This window comes from Lynx canadensis, chromosome A2, assembly GCF_007474595.2.
Source record: "Lynx canadensis isolate LIC74 chromosome A2, mLynCan4.pri.v2, whole genome shotgun sequence".
Lineage (NCBI taxonomy): Eukaryota > Metazoa > Chordata > Mammalia > Carnivora > Felidae > Lynx > Lynx canadensis.
In genome coordinates this window covers 160,750,735-160,771,569 of record NC_044304.2, presented here as the reverse complement: position 1 = coordinate 160,771,569, position 20,835 = coordinate 160,750,735, and the positions used below count along the sequence as shown (strand labels likewise).

The 20,835-nt window shown below is 40.1% G+C and overlaps 1 protein-coding gene across 1 annotated transcript in view; it reads right to left on the bottom strand.

The window, feature by feature from the left end:
• Positions 1-20,835, bottom strand: part of CNTNAP2 (contactin associated protein 2) — a 1,395,900-nt gene that overhangs the window by 355,064 nt on the left and 1,020,001 nt on the right. The window contains 1 exon segment of the mRNA XM_032592507.1: positions 7,037-7,164. Within this exon segment, the coding sequence (XP_032448398.1) occupies positions 7,037-7,164 (128 nt within the window).

The window sequence follows — 20,835 nt, the reverse complement described above, 5'->3', positions numbered from 1 at the left end:
ACTTTCTGAGTTTCCAAGGCCTGCATGCAGTTAGGACTGTGAAAAGAAACTGCATGAAAAGCTGAGCAGGTACCATAAAGCAGGTGAACTGGAACATGGTTTTAATTATGCCAGAGTGAGGTAGTTTACAGCTCACAGTTTAGCACCCTAACAATAAGTTCGAAGTACTAATTGTAATTTTGTCAGTAATAACCTTGAGACATGGATAAACAAAAGTGTGGAACAGTCTGCTCGGGTCTCTGAAGTGCCGGGGGGGGGGCGGTTAATCTAATTTAGATTAAACAATGAGTTCTATAAATGTAATACCTCATGGGCATCTTAATTTAGAAGTGTCAGGGAAAATATAAAAACTTAGCAAAAGCGTTCTTTTTTTAATCCTTAATTTGAAGATAATCATCAGATTCAAGGGATTTTCAAGGTACAAAAGAATAAAAGTTTTTACTTAGTTAAGAAGAATAAATGTGCAAAAAAACCTTGTTGAGGTTAAAAATAGTCGTGCATATAAATCACGATAGGTCCTCTCTTGGACCCGTATAGCAATTATCGTCCGTGTAAGTTCTCTGCAATTCATCATGCATTGCCTCGTGGCACTGCCTCCATTGTTAGTCTGAAATGCTTATTTAAATCTTTTGAGGTTATTTAACGATTCATATTCATTTAATGAACACCTATTTGAGGGACTCCATGTGGCAGGCATTTCCCTGGGCACTGGGATATGGATCTCTCCCTACGTTGCCATCCATTGTTGGGGGTGAACATACTAATAATGCAAACAAAGAGAGAAAACAGATTGTGATATGATTGTCATTTCTCTGTCATTTCATCCCAGGTTCCTGGAATGGAGCTTTGAGACCCTTAAAATTTCCTGAGTGGTAGGAATGTCTTTGTCATTCATGGTAGGCCCTGACGGTTTATGCTTAGGGGGTGACTCCTGGTGGATCTTACAGAGTTTCAAGATGGGGGCTGGTCCTGCCAGAAGGACCAACTGCAGGATTTGAGGGGTGGGGCTTGAAGCCAGGAGGTATCAGCTCCCAGCTCCAGGGAGGAGAAGGAAGAAATGCTGGAGTCTAAATTCCATAATGTGGCCAATGACTTATTCAATTGCGTCTACATATGAAACTCAGTAAAAACTGTGGACACCCAAAGCCTGGCGAGCGGGCTGGTGGCACGCATTGATGTGTGCAAGTTGGGGGGAGGGTCACGTGTCCTTATTCCACCAGGAGAGGACAAGGGAGCTTCGTGTCGGAGACCCACCTCACCAGACCTCACCCTGTGTACCTTTCCAGTCAGCTGGTCTTGATTTGTATCTTTCATAATAAGACTTCAATCTTAAATTCAGTGCTTTCCTGAGTTCTTTGAGTCATTCTGGTGCATTACTGATCCCTAAGGCATAGTGGGCACCCCCAAACTTGTATCAGTGGGTCGGGGGGGCAGGATGGCCTGGGAGCCCCAGACTTGTGGCCCATGTCCGAAGTGAAGGCAGCCTTGTTGGGGACCGCGAAACCTGTGCTAACTCTGAGCAGTTAGCGACAGGATTGCAGATACACTTTCAGACAGCCAGAACGAGCCTAACTCTCTCCTGCAAATGGTTTAGAGAGATCACCTGGAAAGTTCAGCAGGGGAACCCAGCCGTGGGGATTCAACTTACAGAACAAAGCCCCTCCCGGATCTGGGATCCTGTCCCTTCTGCGAAGTGCCAAGGTTAGGGAAGGGACGGGCACCCAGGGAAGGGGACAAAAACATAGCCAGACGCATCTCCTCTGTGGGATGGGACGATTCCTCCAAACGTGAGCGGTATTTGAAAGGACAGGCAGGAAAGTCAGTCACACGCACACAAACACCGTATCTACTGTAAAACACAAATACCATCCCTCTCCCCCAAACTCGAAGTAAATTTACTTCCCATTTCCAAAGTGCATCTGTGGCTAACGTTGAATGGCCATCTAATATTAAAGAGCTGATGCTTCCCAGGGAGTTGTCCACTTCTAATTGTTCAAAGTCACTCTGGAGTCTGGAAGACCAAAGCTAAGCAAGACTTTCTTCTTTCTAAGTCTGCTGCTTTGTAATCGGACCTGCTCTCCGATATGCCCAGAGGGCTCAATCCTTTAATGGGAATCAGCCCCCGTTTTGATCCCGAAAATTTCACTATTTCTGCTTGTTCTTAGAGCTACTCCTGTTTCTCAGCTGGCAGCAGCCCAGGGCAATAGCAGCGAAGGCTGGGACATTAAGAAAAAAATAGAGGTTAATCATTTCTACACATCATTCTAGACTTTCTTCCCCCTGCCTTCTGCTATCAACCGAAAAACTACCTAAAGTCGAAGTAAAACAAAAACAGAACAAAACAAACCAAAACACAAAAGTTACCAACTTTCTGCCACTGACCCTTCATCCCTGTGGTTGTGGGTTTTCGATCAGGCTTTCCAGATGGCTGATCTCACAGTAGGGCGAGAGTAAGCGTGCCAGCACCACATTATTACACAGCTCAGCTGACGAGAGGCAGGGACCCAAGGTCAGAGTTCCAGGTCAGAGCTCCCTCTTCGGATCTCAACATTCATCTCGGCTTTGGGAAATTACTAAAGATGAAAGCTCACGTCAAACTGTCTCAATGTGCTCTGCCTTATCCCCGCTGGGAGACTGTGGGCCGGTCACTTAACCTCCCTAGACCCAAGGTCCCTCGTCTGGAACGTGAGCGGTCGGCACTCTTTGATCTCTGAGAGTCTTCAACCATGAGAACACTGTGATTCTTTGTTTTTGCTTCCAGCTATGCTTGAAGCAAGGGTCCGTGGCTACACGTTGTGGGGAGAAAGGGAGAAGGGAGAAGAATGTGGAGCATCTTCTGAGGAAATAATGACTCCTGGAGGATGATAGGCATTTGCATTCCCATTGGAAATGTCTTATCTGTGGAGAAACGAGGTGTGGATACTGTCATTCCCTTGCCTCTCTCGGCAAGGGAATGGCTGGTTATGCTTGTGGCTTATAAGACTCCTGCTGGTACGTACGATTCCGTTCCCAGAAAACAGAGGTCCGCTATCGTCTGGATGAAACTCCATCACCATCTTATTTCACCCTTGGCTTTGTCTCTGCCCTGTGTTCCTGGGCTGGATTTGTTGCCTCCTTCCTCACCCTGTCTTCTTGGCCTCCCTGAGCTACTTTAGAGGAGCAGCTACCCGTAGGCAGAAACTGTTTTCACACGTAAATGTTTCATCCTGCTTGCAGAAAGTTGCGAAACTTTTGTGGACTCGGGGCGGAAATAAATAAAATATTCCGGGTTCCTGAGAAACTAACTTTGCATTTTAGACATCCAGCGTGACTCTGTTTTACAGCCAGAGCGGGCTTCTGGAAAGAGCGGAGAAGAGGTCCTTGAGTGACACGTTTTCGTGAATGGCTTCTGCCCACGTGTACTGAAAACACTTGCTTTTGTAGCAAACTTGCTCCTAATTAATTGTTTAAAGTCTCTGAATCCCTAGAGAAGATATGGGAAATTGTTAGCTCATAAAGCCGAGAATAAAGCAATTATCTGGCACATACTTTATTTCTATAATTAATTATATTCACCACATATGGTACAAAGAAGACTTCCACCTCCAAAACCAAAAAAAAAAAAAAAAATGTTTATTTCGGTCCTGCTTCCACAAAAGTTTAGCAGCTCTCTGCAAGAATGATGATACATTTACAGTGTGAAAACAATTTCTACCTACGAGGGGCTGATCCTCTAAAGTAGCTCTTTTGGGAGGGAGGGGAGGGTGGGTGATGGGTATCGAGGACTAACCACCCATCACTAGTCATACTCTGGGTCTCATTTAGATTTGAGGTTTCCGTTTGAACGTGTCTGGAAAAACAAAACAAAACCAAACAAAACCTACCCCCGCCAATAACACTAATACCCCCATAGAAAACTAAACTATAAGATCATAAGCATTTTCAGCACTCTATGGGAAATGCAGCAGACCTGAGTGGAATTCACCGGTTTTCTTTAGCATTTGGATTTTATGGGCCTATGAGTTCGGATGAGTCAAAGTCAAAATGAAACTCAGCAGGGATGATGGAGCCACCCGAAACCACTGAAACGGTTGGTCAGAGCCTACAAAAATTGTTTCATGCTCTAAGACTGGGGGATAGAACGGGGACCTAATTCAAGACACAGCTTTCCAGGGCTGGCATCACTAAGACTCCTCGAACAGAGAAAGACATTTTTTCATGATGGATTTGGTTTTTTAAACCGTAGCTTTGTACAGACTTCAGTAAATGATACAAAGTAAGTTAATCTCTATGAACAACAGAATAAATGCACTGTAACACTTTTTACATCACAACGATTGAAATTTAATCCCTGAAACATTCATGCTATATTGGTAACTGGATGTGGGTGGGTGGGGGAGTGGTGGGGATAAGACCCAAATGGCTATTTTTTTTTTTTTTAATGATTTCATTCAATCATCGACTGACTCAGGGAAACCACCTCGACCTTGTACAGAGAAAGCTGTTTATGTTCTCTGCTCTGCCTTTCCTCCTGAAGCCTCCCAGAGGCTACAAGGGTATACAGAAATTTGTAGTGTCAGTGACATTTTAAAATAAATATTTTGTTCATTTGTAAACAGAAAGGCTAATACTTAACCTCACCCACCTTATTGGGGGCTGTGAGTATCTGAGCAAATCAAACATGTTAAAAACTGGAAAGTGACATGATGTGGAACATTTTCTCATTACTGTGCCCGTGTTAGAACATTCTTAAAGGAAGGTAGATAAAGCTGCTACCTGGCAATTCAGGTCCAAGGTATGATGTTCTCAGTTGCCTGCAAAAAAGGAAGCCTTCGCTTTCTCCCTCTCAGACACAAAAGCGTTCCAGATAATTGCAATTGAATATGGACTGTGCTTTTGGTTTATGAAGTAGCAGGCAAAATATGGATTGAAACAGTCTCTCTTAAGCTGTAGTGCTGTAAGAATACTGAGCTCATGCCGTGCCCATGATTAAGACAGCTCTTTGTCTTATAAGGGGTCCTAAAAATGTCTCTAAGAACAACAGCCTTGGAAAAGAAATGCAAATAAACACTGGCCACCACGATTTTCCTGTTTTCTCTTTTTAAATACGAAGTCTGGCTGAAATACACTATATCACTCCTTTCTTGAGCAGCAGTTGCAATAATATTGTATTGCAAAATCTGATACGACATTTTGTCTTCCAGCATTTTTTTCATGTGCGTTTCTCAAAATGCGGTTTGAGCTTCTGTTTCTTATTTCTCAGAGTGTCTGGTAAAGTGCTAGACACATAGCAGACATGTCAGAAATTTTTCTTGAAGACTGATTTATTGATTAAGGGAAACAAGCTAACAGTAACTATAAACTGTTAACACACTTCTACATATACTATGTAATGTGGCTGAAATCCTCTGTGTAAGGAAGGTAACAAGTTTGCAGAAGTGGGATTTTTATAACTTTACCAAGTTAACCAATGACTTCACGGGGAGCCCTTTGTTTAATTCATAGCTCGCTCCAGAATTAGCATCGGTAAGCCAGAAATATTTTACCTTTGTAGATGAATGAAGAATCATGACATAATGAAACGGAGTTTCATCGGACAACACATGAGAATCTGCCTATTTTGAGAGTCATCCTATCGCACACCAATCCCTCAAAATATTTTTAAAAATGCATACTCGCTATTATTTTGTGTCAATATCGTTTTCTTAAACAGTTGAAATCAAATTTCTGACTGCGGAGTCCTCCTAAGCCTGGCTCAACAAATAAAGTATTATTGTTCAACAAATGCATGATAAAGCTCTTTGACCAGTCTCAGTTTTAAACTAACTAAAGAGAGACAAATCAGCATAAACTCGGTCTCTCTTTTGTATCAGGAACATTGCCTTGTTTAATTGCCAACAGTCCCCATTTACTAAGTAGTAAACATTCAAGCATGCACCATTACGTTTCTTAGGACACCTCTTGGAGTCGATGCAATAATTTATTACATCGGGTAGGTCTAATTCTCCCTTGATTTATGGAAGTGGTAATAATATTCCATCGCCCAGAATGCTCTGCTAGGAGGAATCCGGATCCAGGCACTAAAATCTTTATGGCCTCCCCAGGAGGAGTTGGGACGCGGGTGATATTCTCATTACCAGAGCCGAGAAAGTGGAGGGGTTTGCCTGAGGTCTCCTGGAAAGTCAGTTATTCAAGGAGCAGAATCTGGGGTCTCCTGATGCCTAGCACACAATCACAAAAAGCACAGAACTCTCGGGGGACTTGCCGAAACCACGCGCATAGACAAGAAGAGGGGAAACGACACCCAGGATGTTCATTGCAGAATCCCCATGGCAGCCTGGCACCATTTCTCTCCGACTCCACATAAAGCACACTGAAGGGTATCCAACAACATAAAATCCTAATGGTGCCCTTAATTAGGCGGGATCATCGCTCGAACTCCCTGCCCTCCCACAGTCCAAGCCAGCAGCCCCAAATGCCTCTCTGTGGTGCCGAATCCTGAAAGCAAGACGTAGTGACAGAAACAACCGTGGGCTTACAAGGGACTCTCCAGCTCTGATGATGATGAGATGTGATAGCAATAATGTCAAACGTCGTATGACCGTAATCCAAGTTTACAATGATACATTAAGCCATAATGCTATTTATATCACCATAAACTGAGTTATGGTGATATAAATAGTCACGCTAATGGCATTAACAGCAGCACTCAGTGGAATCACAGCTGTTGACTGCCACTTGTATGCTATTAGCATTGCTATTTATATCACCATAAACTTAGGTCGTCAAACTTGTTAGATATGAATATACAAGGAAGATGGATATCCACATTGTATGCCCAAATCTAGGTTCCTGTCCTGGAGGCTTTACAGCTGTCGCTCTCCTGTCTGTATTAAGGTCTATCTCCCTCTCCGTTTGGTTCTGTTTTCGTCGTGTGATGTTTCTTCAGGGGTTACAGAAGAGCAAGCCTGTTTCTTGCCACCCTCTGACGTCTCTGGGAAACACGGTTTAAAACTGGTAAGAAAGTGCAAAAGCCACAGCTTCTGGGCAAACTTACTGTCTCCTTGGCAGCGCAGGGGGCCCACGCTCAGTTTGGCTTCTGAGCCTTGCCGGTCAGTATCTCCAACTACCACCTGGCTTACTGGCAGGTGATCTTTGTAGGATAAGAAGCCAGCATCCTTCCTCCTGAATCACAGGGAAGAAAAAAAAAAAAAGAAAAGGATGAGGAGGCTGAATTAGAAACATGTTTTTCCTGATAACTTTAAATTGCCTAGTAATTGACCACCTTCCAATAAATGCTCAGAGGTTCACTACATAGAACCACAGTTAAAGAGCTGTTCTCTCTCTTCCATCAAGGGGTCGCACGGCATATTACTCAGAAGCAACTGTGACATCATTACCTTCTGGAAAACAGAACTGGCACCCCAATTTCCAGAGAGTCACAACCAGCGTGTTGCATCCTACGTCGGTGTGGGAGTAGACGACCACACCGCTTGAAAAACACACACCAGACACTGGTCACACAAGCAGTTTGCTGTTGTCAGGAATCAGGGCGCAATGAAGTCAACCAGATCGCTTGGATAATATAGGAAACAAAACTCTTAAAACAAAAACACAAACACAAACACTCTGTCTCCTTAATTGCTTTGAAGTAGTTCCTTCAGAGGTTTTCTTCCCTGCGGTGCATCAGCTAAGTAAGGGACATCTTTCGTTCCTTCCTCTTTTTTCACTTATTTGAACAACTGAGTCTATGAGAAGTTTCCAACATGGAGTAGGTGCCCACCAAGAGTCTATCTCCATCTATAATGAAGCGTGGAGTGAACATTCAAGCCCAGTCTGGTTTTTCTCTTAGACTTGTTTTCCTGCTTACCCTATACTTATCTTGTTTCAGGTCTCCCAACTCTACCCGTACCCATCCTACATAAAAGAAAAGGAATACAGAAATCCAGGAGAGGTTCTTGGGGATGGGCCCAAGGTGAGTTATGGTGCAGCACAGAATTCATCTTCAGAAGAAATTCCTGCCCCCTCATCCTCTTTTTGTGCTGCTGTGGCTGAGAAATGCCCTCATTTGGGGCCGGAGGGGTGGGGGGGGGGCGCCAATCATTATAAAGTCATTCTGCAAACTTACCCTTTTGTATGATTTTTTTTTTGCACTTGTACAGTCTGAACATAAATAGCAATTTTTGAAATTGTATATACAACTGATAACAGAAAACTGATTTTTGGAGGATGGTAGAATGAGAGAGAGAGACAGTTCAATAATCATGTTAAAGATTTGTCTTTCCTATCTCTTAGCAAATAGTTCAGGGAATTGAGGGGAACCAACTTGGAAGCCTGTCTTTTTTTCTTTTTCTTTTTTTTTTTTTTGAGACAGAGAGAGACAGAACATGAGCAGGGGAGGGGCAGAGAGAGAGGGAGACAGAATCCGAAGCAGGATCCAGGCTCTGAGCTGTCAGCACAGAGCCTGACGCGGGGCTTGAACTCACAGACTGTGGGATCATGACCTGAGCTGAAGTCGGACACTCAACTGACTGAGCCACCCAGGTGCCCCTGGAAGTCTGTCTTTTAAATGCTATGCTGTTAGGGATAGTTACTTATCTCTCTGACCTTCTGGAATGTCAGTGAACACACATTCCCTCATGTGTCAGGGCCCACAGAAACAGAAAGGAGTCACAGAATTCGGCCAGTGGGCTTCAAACAAATGTATTTTATACTCCCTTAATTTATTCATTGCCCTTGAGTTCCCCAAATAAAGTTTCTTTTTTAAAAATTTGTTTGTCAAGTGAGAACTAAGATCATGCAGAAAAGCACTGTGATTCTTACTGATACTGTATCAACTGATGACTTAGCCTCAAATACCTCAATGGACCCTTTTGCAAACCCAACTCCTTTTATTAGAATTTCTATCAATTAAAATCACATTACAGGGGGAACAAAATGTTTGCCGTTAAACTTGATATGCAGTTTATTAAAGTAACAATAAATGAAAACACCCTTCAACACACTGGAATTTGACAACCCACTAGGAATGAAGTATATTCCTGTGAAATTTCAGGCTGATACTCTCCACGGTTCATTACCACTTAGAATTACATGATTCTAAATCAGGAGTCTGCAAACTAAGTGCTGACAACCATTCAACTTGTTGCCTGTTCTCTTATGGCCCATGAGCCAAGAATGATTTTTACATTTTAAAGGTTTGAAAAAAAATCAAAAGCAGAATCATACTTTGTGTCATGGGAAAAATTACATGAAATTCAAAATTCAGTGTCCATAAATAAAGTTTTACTGAAATATGGCCATATTTTTTCTAACATATGGTCTATGGTGCTACCACACTATAATGGAAGAGATGAGTAGTTGACAGAGACCATATGGCCTTTGAAGCCTAAAATGTTTATTATCTGGCCTTTTATAGAAAATGTGTGCCAACTCCTGCTCTTAACCATCAGTATCCATTTTTCCTTTGGGAATTTATTGAGCAAATACTTCACTGACTATCATGGTGGACTGTCCCACAACTTGTCCCCACAGGCGAGTGTGGGGATAGGGAAGAGACACAGGGATATCTCTGAGGTGGGAAAAGAAACATTTAAGACAAAACTCACTTAATCTAATAGTGAAAAATAATTTAAAATTTATTAATAATTAATATTTTGATTGCACACTATGGCAGGCAGCCATGTAAGAGACACGTATCAATACTTGGCATGAATTATATTTATATAAATAAATAAATAATATATATAATATATATTAAATATATAATACTTAAATATATAAAAAATAATTATATATATATATATATATATAACTTTGTATAGAGCTTTGTAATATAACTTGAAGTTACATTACATACACTTCTTTATCCATTCATTAGTTGATGGACACCACTTGGGCTGTTTCCATAGTTTGGCTATTATAGATAATTCTACTATAAATTAGGGTACATGTATCCCTTTGAATTAGTGTTCTTGTAGTCTTTGGGTAAGCACCTAGTAGGGCAATTGTTGGATTGTAGGATAATTTTATTTTACAGCTTTTTGAGGAATCTCCATACTACTTCCCAGAGTGGCCTACACCAGTTTGCATGCCCACCAACAGTACAAGAGGATTCCCCTTTTTCCATACCCTTGTCAACATCTATTGTGTCTTGTGTTGTTGACTTTAGCCATTGTGACAGGTGTGAGGTGATATCTCATTGTAGTTTTGAATTCTATTTCCCTAATGACCAGTAATGTTAAGCATCTTTTCATGGGTCTGTTGGCTACCTGTATGTCTTCTTTGGAAAAATGTCTACCTACGTCTTTGGCCCATTAAAAAATTAAAAAAAAATTTTTTTTAATGTTTATTTATTTTTGAGACAGAGAGAGAGAGAGAGCATGAACAGTGGAGGGTCAGAGAAAGAGGGAGACACGGCATCTGAAACAGGCTCCGGGCTCTGAGCTGTCAGCACAGAGCCCGACACGGGGCTCGAACCCACAGACTGCGAGATCATGACCTGAGCTGAAGTCGGACATTTAACCGACTGAGCCATCCAGGCACCCCCCAAAAATTTTTTTAATATTGATTTATTTTTGAGAGAGAGAGAGAGAGAGAGAGAACGAGCGTGAGTGGGGGAAGGGAAGAGAGACAGGGAGACACAGAATCTGAAGCAGGGATCATACCCACGAAATGTGAGATCACGACCTGAGCCAAAGTCGGATGCTTAACCAACTGAGCCACCCAGGTACTCCATCTTTTGCCCATTTTTTAATTGGATTATTCGTTTTTTGGATGTTGAGTTTTGTAAGTTCCTTATGTATTGTGGATACCAACTCTTTATCAGATACATCATTTGCAAATATCTTCTCCTATTCCATAGGTTGACTTTTAATTTTGTTGATTGTTTCCCTTGCTGTGCAGAAGCTTTTTATTTTGAGGAAGTCTCAATAAGTTTATTTTTGCTTTTGTTTCTCTTGCCTCAGGAGACCTATCTAGAGAAAGGTTGCTATGGCTGATGTCAAAGAGATTATTGCCTGTGTTCTCCTCTAGGATTCTTATGGTTTCAGGTCTGACATTTAGGTTCTTAATCCATTTTGAATTTATTTTTGTGTACGGTGTAAGAAAGTGGTCCAGTTTCATTCTTCTGCACATAGCCGTCCAGTTTTCTCAACACCATTTGTTGAATAGATTGTTTTTTCCCCATTACATATTCTTGCCTCTTTTGTCAAAGATTAATTGACCATAAAGTTGTGGGCTCATTTCTGGGTTTTCTATTCTGTTCTATTGATCTGTGTCTATTTTGTGTCATACTGTTTTAATCACTACAGTTTTGTAATATAACTTGAAGTCCAGAATTTTGATGTGTCCAGGTTTGCTTTTCTGTTTTAAGACTGCTTTGTCTATTCTGGGTCTTTTGTTGTTCCATTCAAATTAAAAAAAAATTTTTTTTCAGCTTTGTGAAAAAATGCTGGTTATCTTTTGATAGAGATTGCATTAAATGCATAGATTGGTTTGGGCCGTTATAGACACTTTGACAGTATCTATTCTTCTAACCCATGAGCATGGAATGTCTTTCCATTTCTTTGTGGCACCCTCAGTTTCTTTCATCAGTGTTTTATAGTTTTCAGAGTATAGGTCTTTCACCTCTTTGGTTAGGTTTATTCCCAGGTATCTCACTGCTTTTGGTGCAGTTGTAAATGGGATCGATTCCTTAATTTCTCTTTCTGCTGCTTCGTTATTGGTGTATAGGTATGCAACAGATTTCTGTATGTTGATTTTGTATCCTGAGACTTTACTGAATTTGTTTGTGGGTTCTAGCAGTTGTTGGATGGAGTCTTTTGGGTTTTCTATATAGAGTATCATGTCATCTGCAAATAATGAGAGTTTTACTTCTTGCTAATTTGGATTCCTTTTATTTCTTTTTGTTGTGTGATTACTGTGGCTAGGACTTCCAGTACTATGTGGTGAATAAAAGTGGTGAGTGGACATCCTAATTTTGTTCCTGAGTATGAAGAAAAGCTCTCAGTTATTCCCCACTGAGGATGATATTAGCAGTGGGTTTTTTTTTGTATATGGCCATAATATTCTCTTATGATTATTTGTATTTCTGTGGCATTTGTTATTTTTCCTCCCTCATTTGTGATTTTATTTATTTGGGTAGTTGCTCTTTTTGATAAATCTGGATAGAAGTTGATCAATTTAATTTTTTTTTTCCAAAGAACCAGTTCCTGGTTCCATTGATCTGTTCTATTGTTTTTTTTTTTTTTTTTTTTTTTTTTTTTTTTTTTTTTTTTTTCCAACGTTTATTTATTTTTGGGACAGAGAGAGACAGAGCATGAACGGGGGAGGGGCAGAGAGAGAGGGAGACACAGAATGGGAAACAGGCTCCAGGCTCTGAGCCATCAGCCCAGAGCCCGACGCGGGGCTCGAACTCACGGACCGCGAGATCGTGACCTGGCTGAAGTCGGACGCTTAACCGACTGCGCCACCCAGGCGCCCCTATTGTTTGTTTTTATAGTTTCTATATCATTTGTTTCTGCTCTAATATTTATTATTTCCTTCCTTCTGCTGGCTTTAGGCTTCGTTTGATGTTCTTTTTCTAGATCCTTTAGGTGTGGGTTATTTTATTGGAGATTTTTCTTGCTTCTTGATGTAGGCCTGTATTGCTATATACTTCCCAATTAGGACCACTTATGCTGAATCCGAAAAGTTTTGAACCATTGTGTTTTATTTTCATTTGTTTCCATGTATTTTTTTTTTTTTTAAATTTTTTTTTTCAACGTTTATTTATTTTTGGGACAGAGAGAGACAGAGCATGAATGGGGGAGGGGCAGAGAGAGAGGGAGACACAGAACCGGAAACAGGCTCCAGGCTCTGAGCCATCAGCCCAGAGCCCGACGCGGGGCTCGAACTCACGGACCGCGAGATCGTGACCTGGCTGAAGTCGGACGCTTAACCGACTGCGCCACCCAGGCGCCCCTGTTTCCATGTATTTTTAATTCTTTTTTTATTTTCTGGTTGGCCCATTCACTGTTTAGTAGCATGTTATTTAACTTCCATGTATTTGCAGTCTTTACAAATTTCCTCTTGCAGTTAACTTCCAGTTTCATGGTGCTGTGGTCAGAAAAGGTGCATGGCATGATTTCAATCTTTTTGTATTTGTTGAGGCCTAATTTGTGACCTAATAGGTGAGTTATTCTGGAGAATGTCCCATGTGCACTTGAAAAGAATATGTATTCTGTTTTTGTTTTTTTTTTTTTTAACGTTTATTTATTTTTGAGACAGAAAGAGACAGAGCATGAACGGGGGAGGGTCAGAGAGAGGGAGACACAGAATCTGAAACAGGCTCCAGGCTCTGAGCTGTCAGCACAGAGCCCGACACAGGGCTCGAACTCACGGACCGCGAGATCATGACCTGAGCCGAAGTCAGCCGCTTAACCAACTGAGCCACCCAGGCGCCCCTGTATTCTGTTTTAAGAAGCACAACCCACTTTCAAAAAGACATGCAGGTGAAAAGAAAATACACTGAGATCTGGAGAGGAACCCATCAATACACCAAGACTTCTATCTTAGTACCTGTATGAAAATTATTTAGTGAGCAAAATGAGCCTTTACTGAAAGTTATGATCTTTACCGATGGAGGTCAATCTAATTTAGGGAGATATTCAGTAACTATTTATCATGTTAGCATAATCTAATTACATCTGTTACTGGGCTTGTACATTAGAAAAATTCTGTCATGCATTTCAAGAAGGCCCTGAACTCAGACTCTTGCATAACATTTCTATCAGTATCATTATTAAAGTAAAACTTGATTCTACGGATTTTGCTTCTCTAACCTGGCCTTACTGCTATTTGGCTGCTATTTTCCTGAGGAATTCTGTCTTACTCTGTTGGCTGTTCTTCCTTTGTCTTCTTTTCTTATCCTGCTGAGAAAGGAAACAAGACTCTAGGCGATTTGGTTTTGCCCTTAGCTCAGTGGAAAAAAAAAAGAAAAGAAAAAGAAAAAGGAAACCCTAAAGAAAAAGAGACATCCTAAACTTTTGCAATTGCAAGCTTGATTTTCTTCTGGATGTTACAGGAGTTACCACACTATGAATCTATCCTATAATTTTAGCAGAGAAGAATGACTTCTCCTTCGTTAAGTTTTAGAAGTACCTGTCTACCTAAAACAACAGCAACAACAACAACAACAACAACAACAACCAGAATTATAGTCAGTGAGCTTTATGCATTTCCATCGCAGCATCATCTAAGCTAGAAATTTTGGGAAGGATCCAGGAAAGTCAAAGTTTTAGTTACAAGGATGTCTCAAAAAGAGATGCAGAAATGAAAAACAAAGACATGAGAAGATACTTAGGATTATTAATCACTAGAGAAATGCCATTAAGACTACACATTCTTCCTATGAGAATAGCTATAATAATAAAATAAAAAGACAGGTAATAAGTGTTGACGAGGATTGGAAGACATACGTCGCTGGTGGGGTTGTCAACTGGTACAGCTGCTTTTGAAAAAGTTTGGTAGTTTCTTAAAAGCGAAGCATAGATTTCCCATATGATTCAATAATTCCATTCCTGGAATTATTATTATTATGCAAGAGTAGTTTCTTAAAAGCGAAGCATAGATTTCCCATATGATTCAATAATTCCATTCCTGGAATTATTATTATTATGCAAGAGAAATGAAAGCACACAACCACACAAGGACTTTCGGGTAGATGTTCATAGCAGCTTTAGTCACAATGGCCTCAAAGTGAAAACAACCCAAATGTCCATCAAACAGTGAATGGATAAACAAAGTGTTGTATATCCATCCAATGGAACATTATTCAGCAATAAAAGAAATGAAATGCACAAAATGAATAAACCTCAAAAACATCATACTAAGTTCAATAAGCCAGATACAACAGACCATATATTCTATAACTTAATTTATACAAATTGTCCAGAGAAGGCCAATCTACAGAGACAGAAACTACATTAGTGTCTTTATCGGGATGAGTATGAAACAAGGAAAACAGAAATCTTCTAGGGGTCATGAAAATGTCCTAAATCTGGACTGAGGTGATTTTTTGCACAGCTCTGTGAACTTACTAAAATTCCTTGAATTACATAATTAAAATGATTAAATCTTAGGGTATACAAATTATATTTCAATAGTCATTAAAAAAAGATGATCGATGTGAATCCCAGCTTTCAATGGGGAAGACATTTCCTTTCTACGCGTCTCACCGGAAGAGCTCTGGTCCATGGAATTAGGAAATGGTATAATCCTGGTTTTGTGACTCTGTACCTGGAACTACAGAATCTCTACCGACTCCTTCTTTCAGGGGCCTCACCCTGTATCAACATTGACATATTCCACTAACCTTGCTTCCTAAATAGGATCTCAGGACACCCCTTCCCAGAACATTCAGTCTGTTTTGTCCTCACCCTTGACTTTCACTAGCACTCTTTAACAGTTGAGATTAAAATGGCACAGAACATTCTACCCATGTTTGAGCCTCATCTTCAGTCCTTCTTCAGAATTTACCCCAGCCTGAGATGCCCGTCACTTTGCCAAACTATCTTTAAAATAGGAACTGTACTTCATTCATCAAAAAACCAAACATCCTTGGTTTTCCAGCACATGCCTCATGATAACGTTCTGTTCAGCTGGCACCATTTGCAATTGTGATATCCTGTAAATGCCGGTGCATTTAGCATATCTTCATCTCAAGAACTGTTTCTAAACTGTTCATATTTTCTACGCGTCTTTGTATCTTTCTATCCTTTCTGCCTCCTAATAGTTATCCCCAGACACGTTACCTTTTTCATAGTAAGTATTCAGAAAAAGAGTAGGTCAAAAGGTAAAACTCTATAAGAATTTTCCCGAGTTTTTCTGGAAAGCTAATACTCTATGAATAAGTTCCACTAAAAGTGTTAGATCCAGAAGTAGTCATTTTTATGAAAAAATCTTTGCATTCTTATTCTTTCCATCTCTTGATCAAAAAGCACATACATAACTTACAGTTGTATAGTTTTAAATTATTTAGGTGTTTTCCCATAGATGTTCTCATTTAATCCTTGTGACTTTGGAAGTGCAAGGAAATAGGGAGATACATACAGTTGAACCTGACACATTTTGATTCCCAAATAACTATTCAGAACACATCCAATATACCAAGCGATTCTACCCAGGAATGAGATGCTTCTTCAGGGTATAATTACAAATGCTACCTAACTATTTACTAGTTCATACCTATTGCACATAAGAAATATGGGAAACCTATAAACTTAAGTCAAGGCCAGTTCTAGTTAGAACATCTTTTTGAAGTTAAATGAGAATGTTTATTCTTTGTCTTTCCTTTTTGTCATCAACTCCATCTTTGGACATCTTCTCTGCCTGGGGATGCACCCCACTGCCTTTCCCTCAAGAGGAAATTAATGCTCTCATTCTTCCTCTGTCCTGGCCCCTATTAAAACCTGCTTTCAGGAATAATGTAACAAATGATTGTTTCCATCCATTTTTAATAGAAGCCATGCCCAAATGATACAAAGGGCCGTTCCCAGAAACCAGATCTCTATGAATCGTGGAGACTGGACTGGAGAGAGGAAGGAATTGAAGTGATTATGTGGAGGTGAAGGCATGTTCTTAGAAGGGCAGCCCCACTGTCAGCATGGAGCAGGCCTGCCAGTTCCTTTATGCTCATTTACAAAAATCATGGCCAGAAGTCAATGCCTTTGTTCTTAGAACACGCGGGGGCTATCTCAGCATGGTTGGATCATCAGAAGCTGAAATAAACAAAAGAACAGTCTGATACACAGTAAAGTAGAACTTTTAAAATACTTCTAATGGTGTCCTCAGTCACTATTGAGTATTGAGTTTCCTCAATGGATGAAAGGTAGTGTTCTCTACAAAGCAATTAGAGTAATTAAGAAAACAACCATCACAATTAGATCTTTAGAATCCATGTCTATGTCCCCTATGAAATGAAAGTAATTACAGATTCAATTACTTCTTTTCAGGGGGAATAGCTTAGGCCTTTTATAAATGCAAGACAATTATCTCTTCAGTCTCGAATCTCTAAGAAAACCCTTAGTAACCATTTCAGGATTCTATGCAAAATGTTCTTCTTTGATTTTCCTTCTGGAATGCAAGTTCCTGGAGGCCATATATATTGTCTCCTGCAACTTTATAAACCAAATACTAGTAGGCACCCCAAAGTAGCTCACTCCATATGTTTTATGATTGAATAAATACATGAATAGAAGGTAGCTAGGCACAACCCTAAAGTAGTAATTAGTATGTGCTTACTATCAATGGTGAAAGATGAGAAAGAAAACGCTTCTCATAATGGGAGTGCCTGGAATGCTCTTGAAACACTTTTATTATTCCTTTCCTCTAAACGATGTTTTGTTTTTTCTTTAGAAAGTAGTATTCAATTCAAAGACTCATATATAATTAATATAGTGGAAAGAATGAGATCTTAAAGACTGTAGTACTAATTCAACTCTTCTATATAGAGAGCAAACTGCTAAATTTATCCAAGCTGTTGTTTCTTTATAAAGATAGGTTATGATACCTTGGTTCTGAAAGGTATCGGAACATGCAACTCCAGAATATGGCCCTTTGGCATATAGATTATTTTGAATTTAAGACCACTGAGAATAGTAAAAACAGGAAAATGTCTAAAAAAGGCAGAAGTTTTCCTTTTGGAAAATAAATTTCCATTTGCAGAGAGGTCTCCCTCTCCTGTACCTAAAATAAGGACTCTCAAAAATTCTTTTCTATGGAGAAGAACCTGCAGAATAAATCTCGCTAAACAACTCTTGCTTACCATACTTCCCTGGTCCCTTTTCATGACCTGCCTCCCACCCAGTAGTCAAAATGCCCTTGTCCTTTGGCTTAAGATGGTATACAAGTTCTAGCCATCTTTTTGGGTTATTCATTGTTGGGTGGTCCCATGTGAATATGCATCATGCACATGTTACTAAACTTCTCTTTGTTTTTCTCTTGCTAATCTGTCTCTGGACAGTGTCATTGACAAGACCCCAACTGGACAACCTATGATAAGTAGAGGAAATATTTTGTTCCTCCTCTGTAGTTATCTGATACTACTTAACATTTGCTTGCTTGTTTTATAATTCTAGAACAACAGGTAATACTCGTTTGGATGAGTCTGGCTAACTTAAATGTGTGACATAAAACATAATAAGTGTTGGGTCTGTTTTTCAAGGGGTGAGGTCATTCATAGCCTTTGAGGGTAGGACTTTGTGGTTCTATGTAGTTTCCCCAGAAACTATCAATAATAGTATCCAGCCTATGTTTTGGGAGCTCTAGTCATCAATCTTATTTTTCAGACGAGGTAACAGATATAGAATACAATCATGCCTGGTCTAAGCTATTTAACTAATTAGTGACTGCACCAGGAAAAAGTGATCAATCTCCACCATTCCAGAATTTAATGTATGTTTATATTTTTACTTGTGTGTATGTTTACATGTTTACATTTCTCAAATTCTGCTAAGAATAATTTCAATTGTTTTTCTATAAATGAAATGCAGATCTATGTTTTTATCACATAGGAAAATTATCTCACCAGATCAGGGACTAGTTGGACTGTTTACTTTGTCTACCTACACTCATATTTCCCTTAAGCAAGGGTTCCTTATGTTTTTGAAAACTGTGCCTAACATTGTATAATGATTATATGAGTAGCAAGGAGGGGGTGCTTCATGTGTAATCCACTTACATTTCCATGTATTTCCATCTCCAGCAGTTAATGGTCAACTCTTGGCATCTCAAAAGTAGTCAGTGGGAAAGACTTTACTTGTACAAGCCTCACAGATCTTTAAAACTCAGGGTGAATACTCTGGGTTCCCTCAGTGTTCCTGAAGTTTATTTGTAACTAATAGACAAATGCACAAATCAGAATGGCACTTGTATTGAATCACTGATGTCCCCCTCTGCTTCTGTGTGATCATCTGTAGTCTCTCTCTCCGCTCGACGGCCCTGGGGTGGGTTCCTTTCAAGATTTTGCATGGCTGGCTTCATCCCTTAGGTTCTCTGGCCCACAATGCACTGGGGGATGAAAGGGGAAGCTACTGACAACATGGCCATGTCCGCTCCCCTTAAAGTCAGGCAGCGGGTCCTCCAGGCTGATGTGAGTTGATGCCATCATTTTTAATTCCACCAGACACAGGGCAAGCTCTCTGATTCATGACCCTCAAGTCCCCCTTCCCACTCTCATAATGGTGTGATGGTTAGGGGCAGATAGAATATGCTAAGAACTCTGCAAATAAATCTTTCTCACTGGCCCCTTGGACTTCCCCAGGAATTTTCAAGCTTCTCTTATGTCACCTGAGGTAGATAACTGGGTAATGTTGGTAGAGTTGCACCCAGAGCTAGAATGTGGGGGGTCTCCTTAGTCTAGTTCACAGCCTTAGAGCCAGTGCTGAAAATTCAAGACAACAGAAGAAACCTAATTTCTGATCTCTTCTTTGGGTATGAAAAAAGTTCTAAATCTGGCTAATTTTTATAACATCAGATTTTCATCTTACTATGTGTGTAAAGTATTCTTTCACTGTTTCCACACATCTTCACAATCATGAAAAATAATAACCAGACTCTCTACTCCCTAAATTTTTATTTAAGTAGGTTGATCTTCGCAAAAGAGCATTAGTTCTGATGACTCTGGCTTCAGAAGAAAGTTCAAAATACCCTGAATTTTTATTTTATGGATTTTCCCATCCTTTTTAAAAGGTATTGTTTTTCAATGATATAAGCATTCTTTTTTTTTTTTTAACTAAGAAGCACTGCTTTTTTCTTCCTATTGCTATTTCTAAAGCCCCCTCCAAGTAACGCAAATCCATAGAAATGACTCCCGTATTGATTCTACCACAATCTTTTCTCTGCAAACATCACATCATTTTTGACACACCTTGTCATTCCCACTTCATCTCAGCAGGTCATTTTGTTCCCCTAGTGAACACCAAAGACTGTTTGAAGGTGGAAGACATTTCCTTTACCTGTCTCTGAACTCTGGGGGGCCCTTAAGATGATCAATACATTTTTTTATGTTATCAATATCTTGAAGATGCTGTGAAATGTAAACATGTGAGAAAGGCCTCAGCTACAGTAATGAGAAACATTTACTCCTTAGGATGAGATGGCCCGTATAAAAAGAAAATTCCCAAACAACTCTCAGTAACTGCGACTAATGTGAGGCAGAAGGCAGCCACAGGAAGGGGCTTAAGAATGCGATCAATATCCAGCATGAAGGAGGAAGGACGACCCAAGGAAATTGAAAGTAAATGACCTAAAATTCGGGAGGGAGCCAAAAGAATTATGTGTAAAGTAAGCAAGGGAATATAGAACGTCAGGGATGGAAAAAGCAGTTGATTACACTAAACATTACCAAAAATGTCTAGTTTTAAAAATGTGGATTGTGTATATCAATATGGAGATCGTTGGTGGACGTATCTAAAAGACTTCCAGTAGAGTAATGGGGGAAAATGTCAATGATTGGTCATCAAGTGGGAAATGAGAAAGGAGAGACCAACTGTAAACTTGTTTTTTTTTTTTTTAATTTAATGTTTATTTATTTTTGGGAGAGAGAGAGAGAGAGACTGAGTGAGCGAGCAGGGGAAGGGCAGAGAAAGACGAAGACACAGAATCTGAAGAAGTCTCCAGGATCTGAGCTGTCAGCACAGAGCCCGACGTGGGGCTTGAACCCACAGACCATGAGATCATGACCTGAGCCAAAGTTGGACACTTAACCAACTGAGCCACCCAGGCGCCCGTAATCATAAACTTGTTTTAAAGTTGAGACGAGAAATGACAAATGGAAGAAGTGACAGGATAAAGGCTTGAAGAGTTTGAGATTTT